Source organism: Chiloscyllium plagiosum, unplaced genomic scaffold, assembly GCF_037043375.1.
Source record: "Chiloscyllium plagiosum isolate Xiang-an unplaced genomic scaffold, Cpla_swu_hap1 HiC_scaffold_19, whole genome shotgun sequence".
Classification (NCBI taxonomy): Eukaryota; Metazoa; Chordata; class Chondrichthyes; order Orectolobiformes; family Hemiscylliidae; genus Chiloscyllium; species Chiloscyllium plagiosum.
In genome coordinates this window covers 54,374,162-54,390,516 of record NW_028270157.1, presented here as the reverse complement: position 1 = coordinate 54,390,516, position 16,355 = coordinate 54,374,162, and the positions used below count along the sequence as shown (strand labels likewise).

Sequence of the window (16,355 nt, the reverse complement as noted above, 5' to 3'; positions counted from 1 at the left end):
AGAACAGTCCCAACTCTTTCAATATGTCCTTGTAACTGAAGTTTCTCATTGCTGGAACCATTCTTGTAAATGCACACTGTCTGATGTGTTTACTTCTTTCCTATAATGTGGCACCTAGCTAAGGTTTGCAACAAGAGTCTTGTACAAGTTCATCACCTCCTTGCTCTTGCACCCTATGCTTCTATTAATAAAGCTAAGGATTTTGAATGCTTTATTAACTGCTCTTTCCACCTGTCCTGCTACCTTATAATAATCTGTGCACATATTCACCTGGTCCCTCTGCTGGTGTTGGACTGGGGTGGACAAAGTTAAAAAGTTAAAAGGTTTGAAAGTTAAAAGGCTACTGATATACAGTTTTGTACCTGACGAAGGAGCAGTGTTCCAAAAGCTTGTGCTTTCAAATAAACCTATTGGACTATAACCTGGTGTTTTATGATTTTTAACTTTATTCCTGGGCAGCATCCTGATTTATAAAGACAGAGGTCTTGACATTCAATTTTCCCCTCATCTGGCAGATGTTATTTCCACATTAAAAGGTGTTAAATAAATGCAACTTATATTGTATACAGCAGCTTGAATCCCTCAATTAAGGATACTCTCTGGTACTGTTCACATGTGTTATGTAACGTCAGAACAGGAAATCTTTAATGCCAGCCTAATTATTTCCTGGCTCAACTACTGAACTTTTTATCCTTTAAAAATACTGAGTGTTATGTTTTGTATAGACATTTTTGTGAGCGTATATGATTTATTGCTTTGAGAAAATAGTTTTACTATTCATAAACCTTTCCACAGTTCATTGTTCTCCTGGTCACTATTACAACTCCACCACACACAGATGCATAAGATGTCCAGTGGCAACTTATCAGCCTGAGTTTGGTCAAAACTACTGCATTACCTGTCCTGGAAACACAACCACAGATTTTGATGGCTCCACAAATGTCACTCAATGTAAAAGTAAGTAATTGCCGATGTACTCAAGAACAGTATCCTCTGGTTTTGGTTCAGTGCAATAAAACAGCAATAGTCACAAGTAGAAGACTGGAACATTTGGAGCAATTCTCAGAAGCAACATTGTGCATTTAGTTTTGTCCTTGTTTATGAGAAATTGTTTCTGTTTGGGGAAAGGCAGTAATTGCTGCAATAGCAGTTACCTGATGTCTAATAGTACACAATACTGGGGGGAAAGAAGTCAGTTATAAAGGGTCCCCACTTTATCAGGGGGCACCACGGCACCCCACATAGCTGCAGTGGCTTTTTCAACCTTCTTCGAAACTGACTTTTGAATCAACATGCATTGAGTCATCGACACCAACTGATCACATCCTTTTGCTACTGATATAGTGGCCCCTTCAGATAGTACAGAATACTTCCTGCAGATGGTGCTTCATCTGGGAGGTAAGGGTCATCACCAGTGTCCCTGTTGACTGCACCTGCGGGAAGTGCACCCAACTCCAGCTCCTCAAAAACCGTGTTAGGGAGCTGAAGCTGGAGCTGGATGAACTTCAGATCATTCGGGAGGTGGAGGGGGTTATTGAAAGGAGTTCCAGGAAGGTAGTCGCACCTCAGGTACAAGAAGAAGGTAACTGGGTTACTGTCAGGGAACCAGCAGGCAGTGCAGAGATCCCCTGCGGCTGCTCCCCTCAACAACAAGTATACCATTTTGGATAATGTTGGGGGGGCTACAACTTACCAGAGCTAAGCCATGGGGAACAGAGTCTGTCCCTGTTGCTCAGAAGGCAAGGGGGGAGAGGAGCAGAGCTTTAGTCCTTGGGGACTCCATAGTTAGGACAGATAGGAGATTCTGTGGGAATGAGAGAGACTCACAGTTAGTGTGTTGCCGTCCAGGTGTTAGGGTTTGTGATGTCTTGGATTGTGTTTCCAGGATCCATGAGGGGGAGCAGCCCCAAGTCGTGGTCCACATAGGCACCAATGACATGGGTAGGAAGAGAGATGTGAATTTAAGGCAAGAAATTTAGGGAACTAGGGTGGAAGCTTAGAGCTAGAACAAACAGTATTGTTATCTCTGGTTTGCTGCCTGTGCCACATGCTAGCGAGGCGAGGAAAAGGGAGAGAAAGGAGTTGAACACATGGCTACAGGGATGGTGGTGGAGGGAGGGGTTTGGATTCCTGGATAATTGGGACTCATTCTGGGGTAGGTGGGACCTCTACAACAAGATGGTCTACAACTGAACCAGAATTGTACCAATATCCTGGGGGGATATTTGCTAATACTCTTTATGTGGGTTTAAACTAATTCAGCAGGAGGATGCGAACCAAAATTGTAGTTCCAGTATACAGGAGGTTGAGAGTAATGAGGTACAAAATAAGGTTTCAAGGTCACAAGAGGGCACCCGCAAGCAAGGAGTTGGTTTAAAGTGTGACTACTTCAACACCAGGAGCATCCGGAATAAAGTGGGTGAACTTGCAGCATGGGTTGGTACCTGGGATTTCGATGTTGTGGTCATTTCGGAGACATGGATAGAGCAGGGACAGGAAAGGTTGTTGCAGGTTTCAGGATTGAGATGTTTCAGTAAGAACATGGGGTGGGAAGTATGGCATTGTTAGTCAAGGACAGTATTATGGTTGCAGAAAGGACATTTGGGGACTCATCTACTGAGGTTAGAAACAGGAAAGGAGAGGTCACCCTGTTGGGAGTTTTCTATAGGCCTCTGAATACTTCGAGATGTGAAGGAAAGAATAGCAAAGATGATTCTCGTAGGAATGAGAGTGGCAGAGTAGTTGTTATGGGGAAACTTTAACTTTCCAAATATTGACTGGGAATACTGTAGTTTGAATACTTTAGATGGGTCAGATTTTGTCCAATGCGTGCAGGAGGGTTTCCTGACACAGTATGTAGACAGGCCAACAAGGGGCCAGGCCACATTGGATTTGGTACTGGGTAATGAACGTGGCCAGGTGTTAGACTTAGAGGTAGGTAAGCACTCTGGTGATAGTGACCACAATTCAGTTATGTTTACTTTAGCAATAGAAAGGGATAGGTATATACTACAGGGCAAGAGTTAGAGCTGGAGGAAAAACAATTATAATAAGATTAGACAAGATTTAAGATGCATATGATGGGGAAGAAAACTGCAGGGTATTGGCACAATTGAAATGTGGAGTTTATTCATGGAACAGCTACTCTGTGTCCTTGATAAGTATGTACCTGTCAGACAGGGAGCAAGTGGTCAAACGAGGGAGCCGTGGTTTATTAAAGACGTTGAAAGTCTTGTCAAGAGGAAAAAGAAGACTTATGTTAGCATGAGACTTGAAGGCTCAGTTAGGGTGCTTGAGAGTTACAGGTTAGCCAGGAAAGACCTAAAGACAGAGCTAAGAAGAGCCAGGAGGGGACATGAGAAGTTGTTGGCAGATAGGATCGAGGAAAACCCTAAAGCTTTCTATAGGTATATCAGGAATAAAAGAATGACTAGAGTAAGATTAAGGCCAATCAAGGATAGTAATGGGAAGTTGTGCATGGAGTCAGAAGAGATAGAGGAAGCACTAAATGAATATTTTTCGTCAGTATTTATACTGGAAAAAGATGATGTTGTCGAGGAGAATACTGAAAATGGATAAATCCCGTGGGCCGGATGGGATTTATCCTGGGATTCTCTGGGAAGTCAGGGAGGACATTGCAGAGCCTTTGGCTTTGATTTTTATATCATCATTGTCAACAGGAGTAGTGCCAGAAGACTGGAGGATAGCAAATGTTGTTCCCTTGTTTAAGAAGGGGAGTCGGGACAACCCTGGTAATTATAGGCCAGTGAGCCTTACTGGGTAAGGTGTTGGAAAAGGTTATAAGATATAGAGTTTATAATCATCTGGAAAGGAATCATTTGATTAGGGATAGTCAACACAGTTTTGTGAAGGGTAGGTCATGCCTAACTAACCTTATTGAGGATTTATAATCATTTAGAAGGGCCTGTACTGCGCTGTTATGTTCTATGGCTCTGAGCTCGCCTCTTGCAGACTGATGGCATAGTCTCAAGATGAGTCTGATGCTATTGCCAACAATCTGAAAGTAAAAGGCTTGTTACCGAATATATTACCGAGGCTTAACTGCAGGGTTTGGGAAACCTCTGATGTGGGTCTTTCCTGCTGGACCAGCCTGTACCCCCAGAAGGTCAATGTTATTCACCATTCTCCCCCTTCCTCCTGATTGCCTTCAAGCTTCACATTGCCAGGGTGAGGGGAGGGGGAGAGCTAACTGGCATCAATGAATCCACCCCACTCACCTTGTATCCTGGCATCCGGTGAACTCCTTGTCTGGCACTGACCGCAGTGACTCAACTAGACAGAAGAGCTGAGGGCTCTCTGATTGGCAACTAACTCTTGGCGATGGCACATCTTGTCTTGGAGGGACAGAAACTATGACTTTGGGCAACTAATTCACTGAGACGCACAAAATTTCCCTCTCAACCTCCCAGCTCGTGTAGGGCTACTGCCCCAAGTTAAATCCTGGCTGTATGGTCAAGCTCATGGACTGTTTAGAGATGATTACCTGATCTGTATCCAGTGTTGGAGGAGCCCACACTGAGACTGTGAATGCAACATACCAAATTGGAAAAGGGAATAGCAGATTATTGATCTATTTGAAAGGATGCCCGTCTAAACAGAAGCAAAGATCTCAAAGGACAGGTAATATATCTCTTGGGTTAGTATGGGAAGATCCCATGGGTAAGGAAAGTGAGCTTTGGTGTGAACAGGAGCATTAGTACTAGCTACCTTAATTTTTACAGTGACTCAAGTTTGAGTCAAATGATTGACACTTAGAATATTTCACAAAGATGACTTTAAATGATGTATGTATTGTTTTGGAACTTTTCTATAAAGATCAGCAGTGCGGTGGTGATCTTGGAGACTACACGGGATTCATTGAATCTCCCAACTATCCTGGAGACTATCCTTCTAATGTGGAATGTATTTGGAATATAAATCCACCACCAAAGAGGAGAATACTCATTGTCGTGCCAGAGATTTTCTTACCAATGGAGGATGAGTGTGGAGATGTTTTAGTGATGAGAAAGAGTTGTAAGTAACCACATACTCCAAATATTACTATTACTATGCATCCAAGTTTATAGTGCACTTTTAAAAAATAATTGTTATTTGTGGATATTTTCACACATACGTTGTCCACACAGAGTCATACAACAAATTCAATTTGTTGCTCTCCACCCTTCATGTCGTATCTTTGTTCTATTAACATTGGTTTGATTTATTCCCAGTTTCTGCATTTATTCATGTCTGTTTCTTTCCTCCTTTTACTGACCATTTTCTTTTCACAAAAATAAACCAGACAAGAAATAAAAAGCACCACATCATCGCAATATTGAGAAAGAATGAATGTAGGATGGTTTAAATTAAGAGGTCTATTGCAAAATATTTCATGTTCATTACCAGTGTGGGAGGATGGGGGGGGGATGTGTATCTGAAACCCATTGACCTCCTGTCTCACCACAATTAATTTCTGGGCAGGAATGCACATTGTTGACCTCCTTGCATTTCAAATTGTGGCCCTTAGGTCACTAATTAGTCACCACAAGGGCCTCCTGTTGCTATCACTGGGATTAACCAGTGGCAGCTTGGCCATGCCACATTGAGACATATATGACAGCTGAGACAGGTGTACTACTTCTCCCCTCAATGGGAACTGGGGCAGACAGGTGTGGGTGGGATCTCTCGATCAGTGCCTGATCCTGAGAATGGTCATCAGGGAGATGACAGCCAACCCCTGCTCTTGTTTCTGATCTGCCCCACAATCCCACTCTGTGAACACCTCCCTCCCATATTACTTATCTGTGGCCTGAGCCCTCAGTAATCCTGGAAGTTCATGGGGGTGATTTAGTGGAAAGGGAGGAGTGTCCTTCTGGTAGCAGCCATCTTGCTCTGGGTACAGGAGCTGCTCGTCTCTTATTGGCCGTAGCTCTGGCGAAGTGAGATTTCTGTCTGAGAGGCCCTGATTCCAGGGGAAGAGTTGCAGTAGTCCCAACATTGCCTGATTGGCACGTGCATTGGTGGGTCTTTCTCATTATCTCTCCATCTGGCAGGCCAGATCCCAATCCTCCAACAAGATTCTGCTAATCCAGTCTGTTCCTCTCTTCACAGAAGCTCTGATCTTCAACTATTTTCTGTTTTGATTCAATGTCTTACTCATACTAAACTCCATGAAAGCTTCATCCTAGTATAATGTGTAAATTCGAATATTAAAACTTTAAGTTGCTCAAGGTTTCTAGCTATACTCCTTAATGTGAATAAAATTGAATCAGAATTTATATCTAAAGTTTATTGCACTATTGTGTTTAACCCATGCAAATAATTGGTAAGAAAGATACAGGTTGTATGTATTACTGCAGCGATCATTCTGCATCGGCTACAAGGTAAAAGCTTAAAATGTTAATCAAAAATTTGAATTTCAATCTGTGCTCCCAAACAGAGAAGGTGATATCATAAATACTGACAAGATTGTGAAGAGAGATTTATTGCAGAAAAAGATTATTTTCCAAAAACATTTGGATGTGAAGTAAGTTGGGTAGTTAGCCCATGTATCTGAACCTGGACCTTCTGGCACAGAGTTTGGGATGCTACAACCTGTGCCTTCAACTCCATAATGTGGGTGGGCACCCTGCCTGCCAAATTTAAATAAAGAAAAGTCAATTAGACTTGTTAACAACTCAATTGACTTGATAATAATTCTACTGACCTGATTAAATATGCTGCTCACTCCATACCACACCAAGGGCGGACAATTGGGCCAGTGTGAGTGGGCTGTTTTTCATGCCCAACATGGGAAGAAGTTGAAAAGAAGTGGGTACATGTTGTTCATAGTGCCATGCTCCATAAGATGTCAAACCCTTTCTTGCCTAACCCTGACCATGTCCACACCTCCACCTCCCAGGGCAATTGGACAGTGCAGTCCTTACTCTTTGATGACCAATCAATATTAAACATTTCCAACTCCTTCAAAGTAAGGGGTTGCTAGGATTTCAAACCTCACTAATACCTGAATGGGTGTGGCATAATTTTGATGGACAGAAACTCACCAATGGACACAATTTATTAATCTGTGTCCTAGGTGCATGCCAAATGGAATTCTGAACCTCACTGCTTAAAGTGAACAATGTATGCACTGAAATTAGTCAAGTCTTTGAAAGTTTCTTATTTTATATTATATTATTTATCATGTTATTTGCAGCTTCACCAACATCAATTACAACATATGAAACATGCCAGACCTATGAGCGACCAATAGCATTTACCTCAAGATCTCGAAAGCTTTGGATTCAGTTCAAAGCTAATGAGGGGAACAGTGCCAAAGGATTTCAAGTTCCATATGTTACCTATGATGGTAAGGAAATATGGACATAATATTTAAATATGTCCTATCTTCCTGTTCTTGTGATTGAACTAAATTTATTTTGTACTTTGAGACCGAATAACTTGTTAAGCCATTAATTTTCAACATATTTTCCAAAATACATGGCATCCTTTAAAATAGGCGAGAGCAATCAATCTGATGTATGACCTCTTTTGTGCAATTAAGCAAGCATCAAGGTGACCGCTAACAGCACTTATTTGTCCAACTCCTTTTAAAGAATATATACTGATGCATCCTCAACATGTCAGTGCCTCGGAAGAGCAGTACATTATGACAACATTTGTTCTAAATATTGCTACATAAGAATAAAAATGTAGTTTCTTTAAATTATAGAAATCAAGATAGTGCTGCATACTACTACATTTATGGCTTGTCTGTGTGGTATTGATACAGGCAATATATTCAATAAAGTAGTTCATTATCTCAGTTTTACTTCTGCAGTGCCTCCAATTGTTAAGGCTGGAATTGGTTTCAAACACTGGACTCCCTCCCATTTATTTCTTCACCCCCAAGGATCCCAGCCTCATTCCTAATGAAGGGCTTTTGCCCAAAACATCGATTTTCCTGCTCCTTGGATGCTGCCTGACCTGCTGTGCTTTTCCAGCACCACTCTAACCTTGATCCTGAAATTTTTGCCAGTAGAGGATGATAATTGCTGCATTTTTAAGAAGAACAACAGTCTCGTCTCCTCTGTGACTAAGACATAAAACGCTGCTTTAAATGTTGCCATTTCCTCCAATCTTGCTGGTCTGTCTGCTGACAGCTCCTTTTCATTTGGTAAACTTGGGGTCTTTTAGTCTTGATGCTCCTTTTTCTGTTTGCATTCCTTTGCTTGGCTTTCTCTTTAGGATTGCTCAGTTGTAATTGCAGTGTTAGATGGAGGAAAAAGGATATTGTAGAATCCCTACAGTGCAGAAAGAGGCTATTAGGCCCATCAAGATTGCACTGAAAAGCATCCCAATTAGATCCACCTCCACACCCCCGTCCTCACCCGATAACTTCACATTTACCATGACTAATCCACCTATCATGCACATCCCTGGACATTACAGGGCAATCAACCAAACCTGCATATCTTTGGATTACGGGAGGAAACCAAAGCACCCGTGGGAAACCAACGCAGACACTACCATGAAAATATGCAGAACCCACACCATTACCCAAGACTAGAATTGAGCAGCAGTGCCTAATCACTATGCCACTATGCTGCCCATGGGATATATTCTCATGAAACAACATTCAAGTCTAAAGATAACTGATCACATGACTGTTATCTAATCTGATTATTTTTACCTTGAGTGGGTAGGTAATTTATTTAAATGTTATTTAATTCTTGTGGGCACAGAACTAAAGGTTGGAGTTTGTTCAGTGTCTTTGTGGGCCACACCACCAACTATGATCTTTTATTCAATTGCTCTCTCTGATGAGTTAGCTGATGTCAGCCAGTTTCACAGCAATATTGAATCAAAGTCTATCCATAAAAGATATTAAATGAGGCAATGCTTTGGTTCTTTTTAAACTTAAAAGTTTATTTCTTCATTAATTATGCTTCTAAGTATTTGTTGAAAATGTATTTATGCGAATTGAAATAGAAAGTTGCTCTTTAATTCTTCCTTCTTGAACAGAGGACTATCAGCAGTTAATAGAAGATATTGTCAGAGATGGGCGTTTGTATGCTTCAGAAAACCACCAAGAAATTCTTAAAGTAAGCTTGTCATTAAGACGAAAAATTATACTTATTCTTATGATGTGCAGCAGAAATTTAAGTTATCAATTCTAACGAGAATGTTTTTCTTAATTGTCTTTTTAATGTAGGACAAGAAATTGATCAAAGCACTCTTTGATGTATTGGCACATCCTCAAAATTACTTCAAGTATACAGCACAAGAATCTAAAGAAATGTTTCCCAGATCATTTATAAAGTTGCTACGGTCCAAAGTGTCCAGATTTTTAAGGCCGTACAAATAGTTTTGGTGGTGGTGATGTTTAAAATGCTATTTTATTGCATTCTTGAATGAAGAGGCATCCCTCTCTTCAACACTGGTGTCCTGTTTTTTTCCTTAAAAGTTCTGTTTAATCGTCTTCAATTTTTATTCTAAACATGTTTTTCCATTCTTCCTCAGTGAAGATCCTATCCTCAAATGATATAATGTTGTAAAAGCAGTTATCCTGCTCTGAGTTGATAATATTTCTATGAAAGCAGGAAGAATTTAGGAAGTTATACATGCATTTAACTTTGGCTGTAAATTTGTGCACTGCAAATTGCTTTCTGCCCTTTCTAATATGTTCGAAGAACAGGTAATTCTAATAGAAAATGACCTCTATGAAAAATATTTTCATTTTCAGTCTCTTCTACAGGAAAGAAAGGCAATCCTGTAGGACAAAAACATTCTTTTCAGTATGTTGGAAAATTGCAGAAATTGGCAACTATCTGCAAAAGTATCAAATGATGCAATAGCAGTAAAGGACAAGGATGATGTAAGTAATATTTGGAATTTAATTGCACTTGACTTTTGTATTTGAAACAATTTTAGAGGGAAAAAAAATCTAAATTGTATTTTCCTTGCATATTATTCTTATCTAAAAGTACTATTTGAATTGTGTAGATTCATAACTGACCTTCAGAAATGAATCAGAATTGCAACAACTAATTATTCTGATTTCATGTGTTGAGCAATCAGAGAAGAGAATATAATCTGATGCAGGGACACAATCTTTATTCTTTTTATATATATAAAAAAAGTTTTTCTTTAAAAGAAAACAACGTTTTCCCAAATTTACACAATTTTTAATGTTTACTTTTATTATTTCTTGGGTGGAGGAGGAAAAATTATTCCCCATATTTTCCATTAACCCAATATATTGATTAATGCAGAAATATTGTGCTTGAGTGGTCAGTAAACCTTCCCCTTAAAGAAAATCAGTCTCAGCTCTTTTTGGTACAGCCATATTGGTTGTTTTTAGCTGAATAGATGAAATGGTGATGATAATTGGATACACACTGTTTCTTTTTCAAAAATGCATTCTCTTGTGTATTTATGCTACTGATTTCATGCTGTAATGGTAGCAAAGCTACTGGCTGATATACTAACTGGAATAGGCAGGTGTTCCTGTTAATCTGAAGTTTCATTATCTGTACAGAACTGGAAGTGTTTCTTTTGTTGTTTTTTCTCCCATTCTTAGGTTACTGGGTCTGATTGATACTTTACCTAAGCTAAAAAAAATTGTAGATGCTGCTTTATAAGCATTATTACCAATATGTAAATTATGTATAAATGTTGGCAATGTTTTCCATACAAAATTAAGTTAATATTTACCATGGTTGATAGAGGAAAAGAAAGTTAAAGTACAACTGTATAAACTGCAATAAGATTTTGTTACTTTATATACTTGGCTATGGTCATAGGCTTACAGTAAGCGCTCCACACAGTTGTGTTAATACTGCCAGTTTTTTATCATTGTAAATGTAACCTATATAGCTCTACCCATTTTACTTGGTATTTTCTTGTCTCTGTATTTAGTTTTATTTTCTGCTAGACCTCGAAAGGAGGCACATAATGGATGTTTGTTTAATCATTTTCATAATAAACCACAAAGGTTACTTTAAAAAGAGAAATTGTGTTTTTATTGGAAATTAGAGGACCTGAATAGTACATAAACTCAATGTGGAATTTGTTTTATCCATACTGAATAAGTTGGTTACTGTGCTATGAGTTTTAAATGGTAAACTTTGCTATGGCATCTAGTCAATACCTTTAGGAAATATACGTTTACCACATCCACAGGGTCCCTTCATCCACAGTGCTTGTTACTTCCTTAAAAAACACTAACAAATTAGTCAAACACTATTTTACCTGATTGCATTGATCAGTGTTTTTGTGATAGTATATAAAAGTTTTCTGTCCTGTTGAAAAAAAAATCACAATGCTAATTTTCTCAGAGTTAAGGACTATACCCTGTTAACTTCTTTATTTATCAATAACAGATTGATCATATTCCAAGATAAGCTATTATTACTGTTGCATAATCAATTTTAAAAATTCCCAGGATTTTATTGTAAAATAATTTTTATTGAATTATTTTGTCCATTTAAAATAATAGATGACTAGTAATGGTAGTGGTAATGGCACATTCACTCAAAATAGTTTACTTCAAGAGTTTTATTTGTAGCGTATTACTAGTAAATCTCCCCAAGAAATGTTCCTAGCAATGCATAGGTTTCAGTGTGATTGTAAAATTAAATAATACATATTCATTTATATGTAACATTTTTAATATTCCTTAGGTTTGCTCATTTCTTGGCCAAAGTCTTTCTTTCATAAATGAACAGTGTTAAAAATTTAGATTCCAAAATATTGAAAGTGAATAAAATGTCACCCAGTATAGTATTGGATGGACAAAATCAGTGAGAAGGTTGACCATCTAGCAAACCACTTTATCTCAGAGCTGTTACCATATCACTGTAAGTCTGTTTTATCTCTCTATTCAATAAAAATATAAGTAGACATTTATCAGAGGAATGCGCGCAGAAATTCATTGTATGAGATTGTTCCTTGTAGATGCTTGTCATAATAAGAAGACAGATAGTAAAACTCTTCCTCAGTTATGTTGATCCCATACTGCCGCAAGACCTACGACAAAGCAAAGAGAACACGCATGCAGTTGAAGTTCATAATTGAGGAAACTACACTGGCTGATATTAATACAGCTATGTAACATACTTAGTTTTGTTTTAGAAAGAACCATTTGCTCCATTCATATTATCTCGAATATGGTAAGCTGATAGACAGGACTTTACTGAGAAATAGTATTGTCCAGTTATAAGTCATTTACATGACCAAAGTAAAACATTACTGTCAGAAACAAAATTGCTAGAAAAATTTAGCAGGTCTAGCAACATCTGTGGAGAGAAAGCAGACATAATGTTTCAGGTCCAGTGACCCTTCTTCTGTTAAATTGATTTCTCTCCACAGATGCCGCCAGACCTACTTGTGCTTTTTCTGATTTTGTTTGATTTCCAGCATTTGCAGTTTATTTTTGTAAAACGTTACTATACTTTTATAATAATGCATTATGTGGCTTGTGCATGACAAAAAGAGAAAGCCAGAGAACAGAGGGCATTTGCTGGCAATTGGGAAGTGATGAATGGAAAGTGAAGATGGATTAACTTTAATTGACCAGCTATTGTATTATTGGTTTTATGATACACTGATACCATAGTTAATACACTTGTAGAAAGGTAAAACATCCCAAGTTTATCATGTGCCCACAAATAGTAGTACAGTATTGACTTTCTTTTAAAATAGTCCATCCTTACCTTTCTTATCAGAATTCACTTAAGTTATAATCAGAATACAAACCTGTCGAAATTGAAAAAGTGAGATGTACCCACTCCCAATATCATCATAGACTTTGAAAGTACGGCGTATTAGCTTCCAACATTTTGCTATACATGGCTGGATCCGCATCATTAAGTCAGTAAATATCTCATGTTCTGTTCCTGGACTCATCTGTAAGACAGAAAATGTTCTATAACCAAATTCAGACAAGGCTTTGCGGTTGGTTCTAACAGAAAAGAGAAAGCGAACTTTAGGAGAAGTGAAGCAACAGAGTAGCCAGATGCACCTGAGGAAATATGTTCATAATGTTGACAACCCATCTCTTGCTTCCTAAATTGCTAAAATGATCAATTCTTCCAGCTAAATGCCTCTCCCTTCAGTTCTATAAGCAACTAAAACAGTGCATTATCCACCCATTTAACTTCAAGTGCACATCTGGATGAAAACAGCGATGGAAGTAGAGGGAAAATAAATGAAGGATTTATAGCTGAAAGCTAAAGAGCTGTGAGAGAGGTGCAGAATGGAATTGTTTCCTGGTCAAGAAGCCAAGTGTACAAGTCCATTGGGTTTTCCAGTTACAACTTGTACAGTGCTTTACTTGTAATGCAAAAGATTAATACGATTCTGCTCGGAACAAATCAATTGCAGCACTGAAGAACAGCTTTTGTTGTCATGTTCAATCTTATGTAGATGCTTGTGTGGGTGCAAGGAGAGATTGAGGACAATATTGGCTACTACATCTACATTGAGGCCTCAAAATTTGGCAATCACTAGCACTGAAACTGCCACAATTCCATAAAACTATAAAGTTACTCAGTCTTCATAGCATCATTAATGAAAATAACCAAGAAAACATGAGCCTACCCATAAAAAGTACATAATTCTTTACTGTCTGAAAAGTTTGTTTTATTGTTCATTATACGTACTGGGATCTTTGGATGTGGGATTCTCATTCTCTCCGGTGGGTTCACATCTAATGGCCCCAGTGACAGGATGAGCCGCTGAAGAAATTCATTGTATGCAAAACGTCCAGTGTTCTTGATATCATATTTTTTTGCCAGCTGCTGGAATTCTTCTGGTTTAACTATCAAGCAAAACTTCTTCATTATATCTGGAAATTAAACATTTGAAGAGTCAAAAGTTTATATGTTTCTCAAACATTTAAGTACAAAGTAATTTTCACTCAGGTTAGTTTACTGAGCAAAGAGTAAAATTGAAATAAAATTTATGTGAATGCAGCCCAGGCTACATTCAAACCTACTTAAGATTATTTCAGGGTACATAAAATTTAAAAATATCTAAATAAACCTAATCATGATGATCCGAACAAGACAGCCAAATAAATAATGTGATATAGTCCAAGAAATTTGGGAAGTAGGAAAATGGCTTCGAACAAGCAGGCAGATCCCAATATACCTGATTGTTGTCGCATTTTCTATGTAGTTAAAAGGAAGGGCAGGATGTTTTCATAATGTAAACTGTTGAGACTTTACATATTTTGTGGATACTTTCAATGATGGAATCTTATAGGGTTTGAATAATATGGTCTAATCTGGATATGCCATAATCAGATGAGAAGTCCATTCAGATCCAACTCAATATTGAGGACAATTTGTTGCATCTTTTAAATATTATTGACAAAGCTATATTATGACACACTGCTGGAGCAGGTGGGACTTGAACTTAGTGTCCCTATCTCTGGGCCAGAAAACCTATTGGAACACAGTTGCATACTTGGTGTGCATTGACTGGCACCCAGCTCAGAGTTGGACTGGCTTGAACCAGATTGCATCTCAGCTTGCTTTCTCTTTCAGTTCACTCACTTCGCCCCTACCCATATGCTGGCCTTGTCTCACCAGTTAGTCTAGTCACACCCAGACAGCTTGTTTTACTGGTCAGTTATCCTCAGTAAAGGGGTCATACATCTTACAGCATGGCTGTGTGCTCTATCAATCTCCTACATGCTCCATGTTCTAGCAGCTTACATGGTAAACATACAGCACATTGTGTGGTAAACAAGAAGCCATGTCTGAAACTCAGGGTAGGAGTCTTCAGCTCAGTCCATGGAGGTACCTGTCAGTCAAGAGCAGGCTCCTGGACCGGTCAGCCAACTCATCAGGCTGATTCCAGTCAGGGAATCCATGTCTCTGCAGTTCAGGAAGTGGATCCCATTCAGTCTAATTCTCTTGGTCAGTCTGGGGGATAGCACTATCCAGGGCTGTCTGGAAAGGACCCTTAAAGAGGTTGGGCCAGTAAGTTTCTGTAAACAGACCTGACACACCAAGGGAAAGGGGGAAGGGGTGGCAATTCGTGAAACTGATTCCCAAAACAGAGAAGGGAGTTTCATTTCAGTTGGGTAATGTGAAGGAGGCATGATTATTGTGATTAATAATAAGTTAGTACATAGAATCCCTACAGGGTGGAAGCAGGTCCATCGAGTCCATAACGACCCTCCAAACAGCATCCCATACAATCCCTCTAACTCTGCATTTCCCATAGCTCATCCACTTAGCCTGCACCTCGCTTGCACGATGGACAATTAAGCCTGGTCAAACCACCTAACTTGCACAATTTTGGGCTGTGGGAGGAAACCCACGCAGACATGGGGAGAATATGCAAACTCCACTCTGAAGTTAGAATCAAACATAAGTCCCTGGAGCTGTGAGGCTGCCGTACTAATGATTGAGTCACTGTCCTGTCTATCATTGTTATTTAAAATAAATAAAAAAGGATGGCAAACCCTTAAAAGCTTTGGCGTCAATTTCACCCCTGTTCTCAGTGTCCTTCTCTTTGCACTCCTTCTCTATCGCCTTCCAGATTTTGGAAACATCTTTCTTCAGCCTCTGCTCAATTTCCTCACAGTTCACTGATGGTGTCATGGAGGCTCGTTGTTGAGCCAACTCCTACAAAACACAAAATAAAGTATCAACAAGCTGCAAGGACAGAGACTTATTTCACAGTGACAACTTCCTTGTTTCAGAACAAAAGATCAGAGATTTGGCAAATAAAAGTTGTTGCAACAGCTTAGAGGTCACAACATAATTGGAAAATACATACTGTATGAAAGATGGTTCACAGGCTTGTTTTCATCTATCATTTCAATATTATCAACAAGTCAGGTATGAGGTATAAGAGTTAAAGCCAGACATTTAGAAATAAGGAAGGACTGGGAGTTTTAAATTATGCTTTTCAGTTTTGAGCATAATTATTTAGGAGTCAAATGCATCCTTCTCTATTTGTAATGTTTGCAGTTTCTTTGCTCAAGATGGGTGAGCTTGGACTAGAGAATTGCTCGCCATTGCATTTGTAGCTCAGTGACAATATTAAGCATTAGACACAGATGCTGAAGGATTCCCTCTATGATACCTCAACAACGTGGTGCAACCTAATCTCAGAAACTGAGCAATAAAATCAGAAAATGCTCAAAACACTAAAAGTGCCCAGCAATGTCTGTGGAGAAAGGCATGTAAAGTTAATTTTCAGGCTTCTGGAGCAAGCATCTCAGTTAATTCACACTTATTTGAATATAGATTAATAAGACAAGTTCATTATTTGTAAATGACTTCTATCAATATTTTGCTGGCTGTTAAGATTCATTTCTAATGCAATGGACGATGTACAAAAGTTACAACATG

The 16,355-nt window shown here is 38.9% G+C and overlaps 2 protein-coding genes across 3 annotated transcripts in view; one reads left to right on the top strand and one right to left on the bottom strand.

Annotated features, from left to right (window-relative positions):
* scube1 (signal peptide, CUB domain, EGF-like 1) overlaps nucleotides 1–10,997 on the top strand; it is a 282,891-nt gene extending 271,894 nt beyond the window's left edge. For both annotated transcript variants that reach the window (XM_043709201.2, XM_043709200.2), the window contains 5 exons: nucleotides 796–957; nucleotides 4,837–5,034; nucleotides 7,199–7,351; nucleotides 9,007–9,086; nucleotides 9,197–10,997. In XM_043709201.2, the coding sequence (XP_043565136.1) occupies nucleotides 796–957; nucleotides 4,837–5,034; nucleotides 7,199–7,351; nucleotides 9,007–9,086; nucleotides 9,197–9,349 (746 nt within the window). In that variant the 3' untranslated portion in view covers nucleotides 9,350–10,997. The remainder of the gene's footprint in view (nucleotides 1–795; nucleotides 958–4,836; nucleotides 5,035–7,198; nucleotides 7,352–9,006; nucleotides 9,087–9,196) is intronic.
* Nucleotides 10,998–11,506: 509 nt separating this feature from the next.
* The window catches only part of efcab6 (EF-hand calcium binding domain 6), a 111,499-nt gene continuing 106,650 nt past the window's right edge, over nucleotides 11,507–16,355 (bottom strand). Inside the window, exons 28-31 of the mRNA XM_087997400.1 lie at nucleotides 15,461–15,623; nucleotides 13,647–13,831; nucleotides 12,742–12,891; nucleotides 11,507–12,012 (exon numbers count right to left, since the gene is read on the bottom strand). Coding sequence (XP_087853526.1) covers nucleotides 11,893–12,012; nucleotides 12,742–12,891; nucleotides 13,647–13,831; nucleotides 15,461–15,623 — 618 coding nt within the window. The 3' untranslated portion in view covers nucleotides 11,507–11,892. The remainder of the gene's footprint in view (nucleotides 12,013–12,741; nucleotides 12,892–13,646; nucleotides 13,832–15,460; nucleotides 15,624–16,355) is intronic.